Here is a 14,130-nt window from a genome sequence, read left to right on the forward strand (position 1 = left end):
GCAATGCAGGATAGTGTGTTTGATTCTTCAGATAAAAGTGTCTGCTAAATGGCATATATTATTATTTTGTATTAAATTATCTAGATATCATATCGGTCACCTTTCTGTTGATCAGATTGTGGCTCCAGGGGTAAGTGAGAACCCCCTCCAGTTTAATGACTTCTTCTGGTATTCCAGACGCACCTCTGGCCGGTTCGCCAGAACCCAACGCTACGAATCCAACATCAAACAGATCAGCAGCTTTGCCTCGGTCTCCATTGGGAACCATTGTTATTTGCCTTCCACGCCGGCAGGTTCTAGACTCAGAAATAGGTTCTAGACTCTGCTGAACTAGTTTAGTATGGTTCTAGGATTCTAGACTAAATCTGTCCTCTTGTCCACCAGGTATTACAGTTCTGACCTTTCTATAGTCACATGATCAGACCACACAACCTGATGGGCCACAGTCACTTCCACCTTTTTAAGTAGGGCATCAAACCCATGTGAGATGTGGGCACTGAATGCTCTGAACTAGGGTTGCAAAAGTTTTCCAGAAATCCTTTTGTTAGATTCCTGAAATGTTGAAAATAGAAATCCAAACAATTTTGTAACTCTGAGCCTATCATTAACTTTATGAGCTGTCAGTGTTATACCAGGGTCATATTCATTAGGCACCAAACTGAAGAAAACAGATTGGAACAGGGAGGGACTGCCTGTTCCAAAATAAACATTATTTTCGTTTTCAGATGCAAAACGTTTTGATACGGTGTGCCCTAATGAATACAACACAGTTGCTTAGGGTCTAATGCCCATGTACAGTTGAAGTCGGAAGTTTACACACACATTAGCCAAATACATTTAAACTCGTTTTTTCACAATTCCTGACATTTAATCCTAGTAGAAATGCACTGTCTTAGGTCAGTTAGGATCACCAATTTATTTTAAGAATGTGAAATGTCAGAATAATAGCAGAGTGATTTATATAAGCTTTTGTTTCTTTCATCACATTCCCAGTCGGTCAGAAGTTTACATACACTCAATTAGTATTTGGTAGCATTGCCTTTAAATTGTTTAACTTGGGACAAACGTTGCGGGTAGCCTTCCACAAGCTTCCCACAATAAGTTGGGTGAATTTTGGCCCATTCCTCCTGACAGAGCTGGTGTAACTGAGTCAGGTTTGTAGGCCTCGAGCAGCACACGCTTTTTCGGTTCTGCCCACAAAATTTCTATAGGATTGAGGTCAGAGCTTTGTCATGGCCACTCCAATACCTTGACTTTTTTGTCCTTAAGCCATTTTGCCACAACTTTGGAAGTATGCTTGGGGTCATTGTCCATTTGGAAGACCCATTTGCGACCAAGCTTTAACTTCCTGACTGATGTCTTGAGATATTGCTTCTATATATATCCACATAATTTTCCTTGCTCATGATGCCATCTATTTTGTGAAGTGCACCAATCCTTCCAACAGCAAAGCACCCCCACAACATGATGCTGCCACCCCCGTGCTTCATGGTTTGGATGGTGTTCTTCGGCTTGCAAGCCTCCCCCATTTTCCTCCAAACATAACGATGGTCATTATGGAAAAACAGTTATATTTTTGTTTCATCAGACCAGAGGACATTTCGCCAAAAAGTACGATCGTTGTCCCCATGTGCAGTTGCAAACCGTAGTCTGTCTTTTTTATGTCGGTTTTGGAACAGTGGCTTCTTCCTTGCTGAGCGGCCTTTCAGGTTATGTCGATATTGGACTAATTTTACTGTGGATATAGATACTTTTGTATCTGTTTCCTCCAGCATCTTCACACGGTCCTTTGCTGTTGTTCTGGGATTGATTTGCACTTTTCGCACCAAAGTACATTAATCTCTAGGAGACAGAACGCATCTCCTTCCTGAGCAGTATGGCGGTTGCGTGGTCCCATGGTGTTTATACTTGCGTACTATTGTTTGTGCAGATTAACGTGGTACCTTTGTTTGGAAATTGCTCCCAAGGATGAACCAGACTTGTGGAGTTCAACAGCCATGACAACAGCCATGACATCATTTTTGGGAATTTTCCAAGCTGTTTAAAGGCACAGTCAACTTTGTGTATGTAAACTTCTGACCCACTGGAATTGTGATACAGTGAAGTATACGTGAAATAATCTGTCTGTTAACAAGTGTTGGAAAAATTACTTGTGTCATGCACAAAGTAGATGTCCTAACCAACTTGCCAAAACTATAGTTTGTTAACAAGACATTTGTGGAGTGGTTGAAAAACGAGGTTTAATGACTCCAACCTATGTGTATGTAAACTTCCGACTTCAACTGTATATGTTATACCTAAAGGGGTCCTCAAATAGCTAAATGATTCATGGTATGACCATCTTAAAACAATTCCAGCTTTTTAAATGTTGCCATTTGTCAAGCACATACCCTCTGAGGTCCACTCCCTGGCATCTCTTGATTGAAGTTAGTGGCTAGCAAGCAAGCAGCTGTGTTTTTCAAACAGGGGGGGACGACGACTCTTTCTCACACCCATACTACCAAAAGTTGCTATACCTTTACTTTTAATGAAACAAAGTTAATCTTCAAACAAAACAAAAAAAACATGTGTATGATCATCAATCTGGAAAAGAGAACACTGTGTTTGCTGATTAATATCAAAATCACAACTAAATTAACTATCTTACAAAAAACATGATGGATGATGGTTGCCCAGCATGGTCTCATAGACTAGACGTAACATAGTAAATGTAAATCCGGGACACTCAAATTATTATGACATGTTATGTTCGGTATGGTTACATAAGATTGAAGTAGGATGGTTGGTCGGGGTGGATGAGTAGACGTATAATGCGAAGGTCTAGCAAACTAAAGGTTGTGTGTTTGAATCTTATCACATACAACTTTAGCTTTTGTCTAATTAGCATCTTTACAACTACTTACTACCTTTTAGCTACTGTGTAACTACGTAGCACGTTAGCTTAACTTTAATCCTAACCTTAACCCTAACCCCTAGCCAAGCTAACGATAGCCACCTAGCTAACATTAGCCACCTAGCTAACGTTAACATTTGCCACCTAGCCAATGTTAGCGTTAGCCACCTAGCTAATATTAGTAACAACAAATTGTAATTCGTAACATATATGTTTTGAAATCCGTAACATATTGTACAAATTGTAATTCGTAACATAATATATAAAATGGATGATGGACATCCACAAATGAATTCATACCTTAAGAAACGTAGCATATCATACTAATTGGAGTGTACCAGATTTACATTTATTAGGTCTACCTCTGAGTCCGGGTTGGGTTGCCTTAAAGAAAGTAAACATAACAGTGTGATAAAACTTTAGCATATTACTCAAAAATACCCCCTTCAACCATTTCTCTGAAACACACATATCATATAAGGCATCAGTGCGTATGGTCAAGCATATCCCTTTGTAATTAGTATGGACATCTATAATCCACTGTCAAAATCTTTGTTGTCTCACTGAATGAGCAAACTCATAAACTGCAAAACCTGTGACAGACCCACATGGTTTAGTTTCAGTCTCAGACCACCAATACATACATAATCAAAGATCTCTCAAAGCTTTCTGCAGCCACAATAACCTGTGCTAAAACCCATTCCTTTCTAGGGCCATTTTCAGACCTCTTCCTGGTTTATGGACATTTCTCAACCCAGTAGATTTTCACCAGTGTCATTCCCAGTGGGATCGGTGATGTTATTCCCTAACGGAGGAAGGTACTTCCTGGGATCACCAGGGAAAGGTACGGAGGGGGGCTGGTTGAAATGCCCCATCAGGAAGATTCCGATGGTGCCCATGAAGAACGACAGCGCCATGGCGATGAAGCACACCCTGTCAATCACCCGGCCAACCAGGAACCACTCCTCATTCTCCTGTTGTGGCATCAGAGGTACAGGTCAGAGGGGAGACTCACTCTAAATGTTGGGAAATCAGTTTCCTTTCAGTAATGTTCTGGCACAAAATGGTAACTGTGCATCACCCAGGTGGGTGAAACACATTTGGGAGACTCACACTCTCAAAGTTGTTTTGTTGCCTGGCACTCTTGGCAATATGTTTGCAGGATTCCACACACTGGCGTACCTCCGGTGAGGCCTGCGCCAGGCTGGTCCCCAGGTCTTGTGCCGTACTCCCCTCAAGACTGTTATCTAGGGTCAAAGGTTAAAACAGAGAATTAACCTATACAAATTTCTTGCAATTTTCTCGCAGCTAAGATTGAAAATATGGTAACACTTTACACTGCCCTTATTATTGTGTAATTACACTGTACTTACAGCAGCAAACCTATCCCTAGCCTCATGTCCAGCTGCTGGTTCAACCCTATCCCTAGCCTCATGTCCAGCTGCTGGTTCAAACCTATCCCTAGCCTCATGTCCAGCTGCTGGTTCAACCCTAACCCTAGCCTCATGTCCAGCTGCTGGTTCAAACCTATCCCTAGCCTCATGTCCAGCTGCTGGTTCAACCCTATCCCTAGCCTCATGTCCAGCTGCTGGTTCAAACCTATCCCTAGCCTCATGTCCAGCTGCTGGTTCAACCCTAACCCTAGCCTCATGTCCAGCTGCTGGTTCAAACCTATCCCTAGCCTCATGTCCAGCTGCTGGTTCAAACCTATCCCTAGCCTCATGTCCAGCTGCTGGTTCAAACCTATCCCTAGCCTCATGTCCAGCTGCTGGTTCAAACCTATCCCTAGCCTCATGTCCAGCTGCTGGTTCAACCCTAACCCTAGCCTCATGTCCAGCTGCTGGTTCAACCCTAACCCTAGCCTCATGTCCAGCTGCTGGTTCAACCCTAACCCTAGCCTCATGTCCAGCTGCTGGTTCAACCCTAACCCTAGCCTCATGTCCAGCTGCTGGTTCAACCCTAACCCTAGCCTCATGTCCAGCTGCTGGTTCAACCCTAACCCTAGCCTCATGTCCAGCTGCTGGTTCAACCCTAACCCTAGCCTCATGTCCAGCTGCTGGTTCAACCCTAACCCTAGCCTCATGTCCAGCTGCTGGTTCAACCCTATCCCTAGCCTCATGTCCAGCTGCTGGTTCAACCCTAACCCTAGCCTCATGTCCAGCTGCTGGTTCAAACCTATCCCTAGCTTCATGTCCAGCTGCTGGTTCAAACCTAACCCTAGCCTCATGTCCAGCTGCTGGTTCAAACCTATCCATAGCCTTATGTCCAGCTGCTGGTTCAAACCTATCCCTAGCTTCATGTCCAGCTGCTGGTTCAACCCTAACCCTAGCCTCATGTCCAGCTGCTGGTTCAACCCTAACCCTAGCTTCATGTCCAGCTGCTGGTTCAACCCTAACCCTTATCCTAACCCTTATCCTTATCCTAAGTGGAGGGTAAGTACAGTGTGAACAAAAAATCCCATCAATTCCCACTGTAATATTCTATGTGTAACCCTACTCACAGATCTTCTCCAGTGCAGATTTCATGAGGCCGTCTCTCTCTCTGAGCCTGGAGAACATGAGTTCAGACCGGGCCGTCTTCATGACGTATTCCTCTGCCTTGATGATGAGTCCTAGGGAGCTGCGCCGCCGGCCGGGGACTAGGAATATGTTACTCCCACTGTCGGTACTGTGACTGTGACCATTACCGGTTCCATCACTGAGGTCACAGTCCTCAGACGGTGTCCACGGTCGCATCTGCATCCTCAGCAGCCGAGGCAGGATGTTCAGCAGGACCTGAGGTCAACATTGTCAAGGGTCAAAGGTCAACATCAGAGTTGGGTTAGGTAGCCTAGCGGTTAAGAGCATTGGGCCAATAACGAAAGGTCGCTGGTTCGAATCCCCTAGCATAAACTTTTGATGTGCCCTTGAGCAAGGCACATAAACCCAATTGCTCCTGTAAGTGGCTCTGGATAAGAGCGTCTGCTAAATTACCAAAACTTAAATATAATGGAAGATACTCAATTCAGGAAGTCTATTTATATATATACATAGATTACTTGTCCTTAGTTTATTGATACATCATTCAAATTAGATTTTTAAAAATCTATTAGTGAATTAGAATTTCAGTTTAATTCCTGAATTGACCCCATGACCCCATCCCTGGTCAACCCTGGTCAACACTACCAGTCCAGATCAGCCAAACTATGGCCTAACAAGCCATCCGGTAATGCAGAGGACCATACACAACCACATTAGAGGCGTGGGACGCTTCTGCCAAACTTGTTGGCCACAGTTTTACAGTCTTACCTTCCTGACTTTATTGTTCATGATGTGTGTATTGGGGGATCTTAGAGACAGGTTCAGCACGATGACACAGTTCATTACTATGATGGTGGTCACGGACATGACAAACATCAGGTACCTACAAAACACATGAAGCCATTAAAGCTAAGGGTTACAGAAGTCAGGACTGCAGACAGGCTCTATAGATCTATGTTACAGACCTCTATATAAGTGACCTGTTGTTATGTTGGACACCTACTGACAAAAAAATACGTTATTAAATATTTTGACATTTTTTGCAAAAATAAAGATTTAAGGAAATACAGGCAGGCACCACATTACTACAAGACAAAACAGCTCACTCAATCAAATATGATGGTCTATATGAACCAGCTTTGATATAATAAAAAAAATATTGAAAAGGTAGTGAAATGGGGTAATGTCTTAGTGTGATGTGGGAAGAATCCAATACTCTGCCTTGTATGTGGTACAAATCATATTATTGTGGGAACATCTCCTCTAAGAGTATGAGTTAAGCAGTTTGAGAAGGTTTGAATCCTAAACAACCTGCTTACACATAGTTTGAATTACAATACCAACATAGCTACTGTAGCAGGTCAAAGCTGTGTGCTGGAAAACCTTGGTAGAGCATGGGTAAAGTACAGTAGGCATTGTGTGAATTTCCTTTCTTTTTATCGACTTCGACCAATGGCTACTTCTAGAATAACATATTAGAATAACATATTAGAACTAGAAGGTTGTTTTCCATTAAGAAAATTGTGTGACTTGCTTCCGCTCTTTATACGTATTTTTTAGGTAGTTGAAGACATTTTTAAATTTTACTTAAAGGGAAGCAGTAAAATATAGTGTAAGTAAATGATATTAAAGTGGTCCTACTTTCCGATAAGAGGAACAGTCTGGGAGGTTTCTGGGACCTTGTTGGCTATGAGGATGAGGAAGACAGTCTGGGCCAGGAGAATCATGATGGACACGGTGCACTTCTGACCCCCAGCTGACCAAAACCAACATCAGATCACAAGCACAGAGAGTCTACATTTACATTGATATTTTACATTTACATTGATATTGATATTTCAGTAATTTAGCAGCTCTTATGCGGAGCGACATGCAGTTCATCATACTGTATGTACTGGGTTTCACAAGCATCTATAGGTGTCTTAGTGTGTTACCGGGTAGGATAGGTGAATGTCTTGAGTGCGGACAGTGAGTATGTGAGTGTGTGTGTGTGCGTGTGTGCGCGCGTGTGTGTGCGTGTGTGCGTGCGTGTGTGTGTTTGTGCATGAACGTGTGTGTGCGTGAACGTGGGTGTGCATACGCGTGTACATGTGTATGCGTCCGTGTGTGGGTGTGTGTGTGTGTGTGTGTGTGTGTGTGTGTGTCCATGCAGTCGTCACCTTTGGCAGGCAGGAAGTAGACGAGCAGGCCCAGGGATGAGATGAGGACACAGGGAACGATGATGTTGATGACGTAGAACAGAGGTTTCCTCTGGATCATCAGGAAGAACACAACTTCCTGGTACTCTAACTCATCTTTAGTGTAGCGCTGGTTAATCATCTTCTTAGCAGGCCTGTGTTTGATGATCCACTCCCCATTCTCTGACAACAGACGAGAGCCAGAGTTAATATGGATAGTGTCATGGCTCCCATGTATGCTGCCTAGAACATTATCCAATTCTGTCTAGAATGAGATAACGAGAGAACAAGAGAACAAGAGAAGGTTTTAAATCCTCTTCAGTTCCCAGATGATGCAATAACTTTGTATTTGTTTTTAAGAAACAGAACCCAAATTGAATTGAACGTTTATTGACGATTCTATGAACATTTTTTGGTCTTGTTGTAAAATGCTCTCATGTTATCCTCTGTTCCCTAATGTTCCTTGTATTTTTCATACGCTCACAAAAAAACAAAACATAAATCAATCAAGGTGTTTGCGGCGTAGGGTTACTACAATACCAGTAAAAGCCTCGGGGTCGATCACCACCCACTCCACAGGCTGGTTGTCCTCCTCTGTGAGAACTAGTTCTATCTCGTTAGCGTTGTAGGTCTGGGAACTGAACACAGGGATAGAGGAAACAGTCGTCCATAACCGTGAAACTAAAAACACAGAACACACTCCAGTGACACACCAATAAGCTGCGTCTCATATTGACTAACTTGATGTTTTTTTTTATATTTGTGGTTTAATTGATTGGTTTCCCAGACCATTTTGCGTACACTTTGGGTTAGATTAAATCACTATTGTGGAAGATCCATGTTATAGCTCGACTGAAATTTAAAGGCAATGTTCCTGCGTTCACAGAGACTGCATTCACAGAGACTGCATTCACAGAGACTGCGTTCACAGAGACTGCATTCACAGAGACTGCATTCACAGAGACTGCATTCACAGAGACTGCATTCACAGAGACTGCATTCACAGAGACTGCATTCACAGAGACTGCGTTCACAGAGACTGCGTCCACAGAGACTGCGTTCACAGAGACTGCATTCACAGAGACTGCATTCACAGTCAATTCTGCATGTGTCAGCAGAATCGGAAATGAACTTTACATTTTAACAGAGCTTTGCGATGCGGATTGAATCCAGCCTCTACTCAGGGAGGTTCAGGGCGAACTAGTCAGTTGCAACCAAAATGTCTAGTCTGCATTTAACCCAAACCCACTGAATCAAAAGAGGTGTTGGGGCTGCCTTAATCAACATCATTAGCACCCTGGAAGCAGTTGTTGTCAGGGGGTTAACTGCCTTGCTCAAGGGCAGAACGACATTTTCCGTCTTGGGGATTCGAACCAGCAACCTTTTCAGGTAACTGGCCCAACGCTCTTAACCGCTAGGCTACCTGCAGCTGGTGGTTATATTCAGTTGAGATTAGTCATTAGTGGGGTGTGTGTGACTGTGACGCCCATACCGGAACACCATGGTGCAGTTCTGCCAGTCGAAGGGGAAGTAGTTGACGGTGATGGAGCAGGCGCTGCGATAGATGGCAGGAGGCAGCCAGTACACACAGCCACCAGGAGACACCAGGGCATTACAGTACATGGCTATCTCAAACTTTCCGTCTACACTTTGGAGAGAGAGAGAGAGAAAGGAGGGAGGTTATGTATGGGATCACATGTTTTGTCCTAACATGGATGCCGTTATCATGAATCTGCAGTGTTCCCTTGGCCAGCACGTTAAGTGATGATTTTACGTCATGCTTTCTAGACTCACTTGTTCTCCAGGATGATGTCAGGCAGCCAGATGCTCTTGGATGGGATCCTCATCTGGGAGGTGAGGTTTCCGTACAGGATAGACCTGGGAGATTGGTCCCACCTCAGCCTGTAGTCACACCATTTCTGACAATGGAAAAAGCAGATAACAAATATAATATGAAAGGAAACGAAGACAAAGAGTTGAGTGACATGGTGTGGTACTAAGCCACTGTGTGAGTGTTTAACCTGAGTCAACAAGGGATTTTACCATTTCAATCCAGACGCTGGTTGTAAGGGCTTCTTCCTTTTCATTCTAGGGATGGAAAGCAAGATGATTACACACACACACACACACACACACACACACACACACACACACACACACACACACACACACACACACACACACACACACACACACACACACACACACACACACACTGACCAGGGAAATAAGGTTGGTGAGGGTCATCTTGACGGTGACCTGTGTGATGTCACCACTCTTCTCCATGGGCCGGACGTTCTTGTTGTAGCCTCTCATCAGGTCCTTGAACAGCTCCCCCTCCAGGTTCACCCCTGCTACTGCTGAGATACCATCAGAGACAAAATGATTGAGTGAGATAGAGAGAGACACATGGTGAGATACAATGAGAGACACCAAGTGGGTTACAGTGAGAGAGACAAATAGTGAGATAGAGGGAGATAAGGTGAGATAGATGGAGATAGAAGGAGATAGGGTGAGATGGAGGGAGATAGAGTGAGTTATTAATACTTCAATAGGGGAACACACAAGGTTGGATGTCAGCTAAAACTACATGATATATACAAAAACATGCGGACACCCCTTCAAATGAGTGGATTCAGCTTTTGTATAAAATGAAGCACACAGCCATGCAATCTACATAGACAACCATTGGCAGGATAATGGCCTTACTGAAGAGCTCAGTGGCTTTCAATGTGGCACCATCACAGGATGCCACCTTTCCAACAAGTCAGTTCGTCAAATTTCTGCCCTTCTAGAGCTTCCCCGGTCAACTGTAAATGTTGTTATTGTGAAGTGGACATGTCTAGGAGCACCAACGGCTCATCCCCAAAGTGGTAGGCCCCTCAAGCTCACAGTACGGGACAGCCGAGTGCGTGGCATGTAAAAATCACCTGTCCTCGGTTGCAAGACTCACTACCGAGTTTCAAACTGCCACTGGAAGCAACATCAGCACAAGAACTGTTAGTCGGGAGCTTCATTAAATGAGTTTCCATGGCAGAGCAATGCAAGCGTCGGCTGGTGTAAAGCTCGACGCCATTGGACTCTGGAGAAGTGGAAACGTGTTCTCTGGAGTGATGAATCCCACTTCACCATCTGGTAGCAAATTTCCTGCAGCAAATTATTCTTTCAACGTTATGAACAAACAGCTAAAATATGTATTTTATTCCAGCTTCAAAGACATAAAACACAAACATTGTCAAGATATGCCAGGATACGCATATACAGTGCCTTGCGAAAGTATTCGGCCCCCTTGAACTTTGCGACCTTTTGCCACATTTCAGGCTTCAAACATAAAGATATAAAACTTTATTTTTTTGTGAAGAATCAACAACAAGTGGGACACAATCATGAAGTGGAACGACATTTATTGGATATTTCAAACTTTTTTAACAAATCAAAAACTGAAAAATTGGGCGTGCAAAATTATTCAGCCCCCTTAAGTTAATACTTTGTAGCGTCACCTTTTGCTGCGATTACAGCTGTAAGTCGCTTGGGGTATGTCTCTATCAGTTTTGCACATCGAGAGACTGAAATTTTTTCCCATTCCTCCTTGCAAAACAGCTCGAGCTCAGTGAGGTTGGATGGAGAGCATTTGTGAACAGCAGTTTTCAGTTCTTTCCACAGATTCTCGATTGGATTCAGGTCTGGACTTTGACTTGGCCATTCTAACACCTGGATATGTTTATTTTTGAACCATTCCATTGTAGATTTTGCTTTATGTTTTGGATCATTGTCTTGTTGGAAGACAAATCTCCGTCCCAGTCTCAGGTCTTCTGCAGACTCCATCCAGAATGGTCCTGTATTTGGCTCCATCCATCTTCCCATCAATTTTAAACATCTTCCCTGTCCCTGCTGAAGAAAAGCAGGCCCAACCACGATGCTGCCACCACCATGTTTGACAGTGGGGATGGTGTGTTCAGGGTGATGAGCTGTGTTGCTTTTACGCCAAATATAACGTTTTGCATTGTTGCCAAAAAGTTCCATTTTGGTTTCATCTGACCAGAGCACCTTCTTCCACATGTTTGGTGTGTCTCCCAGGTGGCTTGTGGCAAACTTTAAACAACACTTTTTATGGATATCTTTAAGAAATGGCTTTCTTCTTGCCACTCTTCCATAAAGGCCAGATTTGTGCAATATACGACTGATTGTTGTCCTATGGACAGAGTCTCCCACCTCAGCTGTAGATCTTTGCAGTTCATCCAGAGTGATCATGGGCCTCTTGGCTGCATCTCTGATCAGTCTTCTCCTTGTATGAGCTGAAAGTTTAGAGGGACGGCCAGGTCTTGGTAGATTTGCAGTGGTCTGATACTCCTTCCATTTCAATATTATCGCTTGCACAGTGCTCCTTGGGATGTTTAAAGCTTGGGAAATCTTTTTGTATCCAAATCTGGCTTTAAACTTCTTCACAACAGTATCTCGGACCTGCCTGGTGTGTTCCTTGTTCTTCATGATGCTCTCTGCGCTTTTAACGGACCTCTGAGACTATCACAGTGCAGGTGCATTTATACGGAGACTTGATTACACACAGGTGGATTGTATTTATCATCATTAGTCATTTAGGTCAACATTGGATCATTCAGAGATCCTCACTGAACTTCTGGAGAGAGTTTCCTGCACTGAAAGTAAAGGGGCTGAATAATTTTGCACGCCCAATTTTTCAGTTTTTGATTTGTTAAAAAAGTTTGTAAAAATCCAATAAATGTCGTTCCACTTCATGATTGTGTCCCACTTGTTGTTGATTCTTCACAAAAAAATACAGTTTTATATGTTTATGTTTGAAGCCTGAGGCACTGTAATTGGTACCATTGGAAAGAAAACACTTTGAAGTTTGTAGAACTTTGTAAAATAATGTAGGAGAATATAACACAATAAAAAATCCAAAGAAAAACCAACCAGAATTTAAATTTTTTGAGAGACCGTGCTCTTACAATGGAAAGTATAGGGGCATACTGAATTCTAGCTCCCAGGATGCAATTCCTATGGTTTCCACAGGGGGTCAGCAGTCTATGTTCAGGCTTGTAACTTCCAAAACGAATAAGAAATATCAGTTTTAGTACAGGGACACAGTCTTGGAAATTTGTATTTGGGCACGCCATGAAGACAAGACGCACCTGCTAAAATCAGTTTCCTATTGTACATACTTCTTTCCGTAGGAAATATTATAGTTTGATTACATTTTAAGGTATCTGATGAGTAAATAGAAACGTATTTTGACTTGTTGAAACAAAGTTTAGTGGTAGATTTTTTGATTACTTTTTCTGCATGTTGAACGATTGGATTACTCAAATCGATGGCGCCAACTAAACAGACTTTTTTTTATCTAACAAAACAACACTACATGTTATAGCTGGGACACTTTGGATGACAAATCAGAGGAAGATATTCCAAAAGTACGTGAATATTTTATCTCTATTTGTGAATTTATCAAACCTGTGCCGGTGTAAAAATATTTTGATGTGGGGCGCCATCCTCAAACAATTGCATGGCATGCTTTCGCTGTAATAGATACTGTAAATCGGACGGTACTGTTAAATTAAACAATAGTTTAAGCTTTCAACCGATATAAGACACTTGTATGTACCTAAATGTTTAATATCCATAATTTTTATGATAATTTATTTGAATTGCGCACCCTCCAGTTTCACCCGGAAGTTGTCCCGCTAGCGGGAGGCCTCGGCTTAAGAAGTTTTTAATCAAAAGACAGTTTCCCTAAGGGCCTTTTTTTTTTTTGATCATACAAAAAAAGCTAAACTGTTTTTAATTGTTTATTCTGTTCTCTTAGGGACACTTTTAAATCATGCAAAACATTTGTGCCATTTTGAAGTGTATGTATAAAGCTTTAAACTCATCGTCATAATGCTTCTGCCAACCGCTCAGAAAGCCTGTATAAGCTACCCATCCCATACCCTGACATTCCACCAAATACCAATAAAATACCAATTGAAATACCTCTAGAAACTAGCCATGCTTATACAGTAAAGTGTAAGCTAACATTCTTACCAGTAGTGAAGATTAAGAGAAATATCCATAGACCGAGTGGTAGAAAGCGTTGAGATCCTGCCTCCATCTCTGGGACTGAGATTATTGTTTCACACCGACACTACTCTTTAGGTTTGGCTGCCACCTGGACAAGGGATGAGGGGTGATGTGTGGTGTGTGTGTGTGTGTGTGTGTGTGTGTGTGTGTGTGTGTGTGTGTGTGTGTGTGTGTGTGAGGTGGTCAGGGTTGTGTCAGTTTCAGGGGAGGGTTTACTGTCTTATGGCCCTAAAAGTATTTCTGGAGCGCTACACTCCTACTGTCCAACCCAGGACTGCATTGTCAGCTGTCACAACGCATGCACGCACGCACGCACGCACGCACGCACAAAAAACACACACACACACACACACACACACACACACACGGCACTGGAATGTGTAGCGACCCTTTTACGTGCTCCTTACCCATTATTTAATGTTGTGTTTTTTTACACTGATCGTAACTTTTTTTGTACATAATGTTA

The 14,130-nt window shown here is 42.8% G+C and overlaps 1 protein-coding gene across 2 annotated transcripts; it reads right to left on the reverse strand.

Moving 5' to 3' along the window:
* Positions 1-2,507: 2,507 nt before the first annotated feature.
* On the reverse strand, positions 2,508-13,888 carry chrng (cholinergic receptor, nicotinic, gamma). 2 transcript variants are annotated; one of them, XM_090183156.1, is made up of 12 exons: positions 13,629-13,888; positions 9,810-9,949; positions 9,633-9,677; positions 9,384-9,508; positions 9,082-9,232; positions 8,130-8,227; positions 7,572-7,772; positions 7,054-7,168; positions 6,181-6,295; positions 5,394-5,667; positions 4,007-4,140; positions 2,508-3,867 (listed from the first exon to the last, which is right to left on the reverse strand). In XM_090183156.1, the coding sequence occupies exons 5-12, from the start codon at positions 9,210-9,212 to the stop codon at positions 3,643-3,645; spliced, it is 1,293 nt and encodes a 430-aa protein (XP_090039282.1). In that variant the 5' UTR covers positions 9,213-9,232; positions 9,384-9,508; positions 9,633-9,677; positions 9,810-9,949; positions 13,629-13,888; the 3' UTR covers positions 2,508-3,642. The 2 variants fall into 2 exon arrangements, with proteins under 2 accessions (XP_090039282.1, XP_036842318.2); XM_036986423.2 differs by having other exon boundaries at positions 9,082-9,237.
* Positions 13,889-14,130: the final 242 nt, after the last annotated feature.

The sequence above is a fragment of the Oncorhynchus mykiss genome, chromosome 8, assembly GCF_057628025.1.
Source record: "Oncorhynchus mykiss isolate SJ-2025 chromosome 8, ASM5762802v1, whole genome shotgun sequence".
Taxonomy (NCBI): domain Eukaryota; kingdom Metazoa; phylum Chordata; class Actinopteri; order Salmoniformes; family Salmonidae; genus Oncorhynchus; species Oncorhynchus mykiss.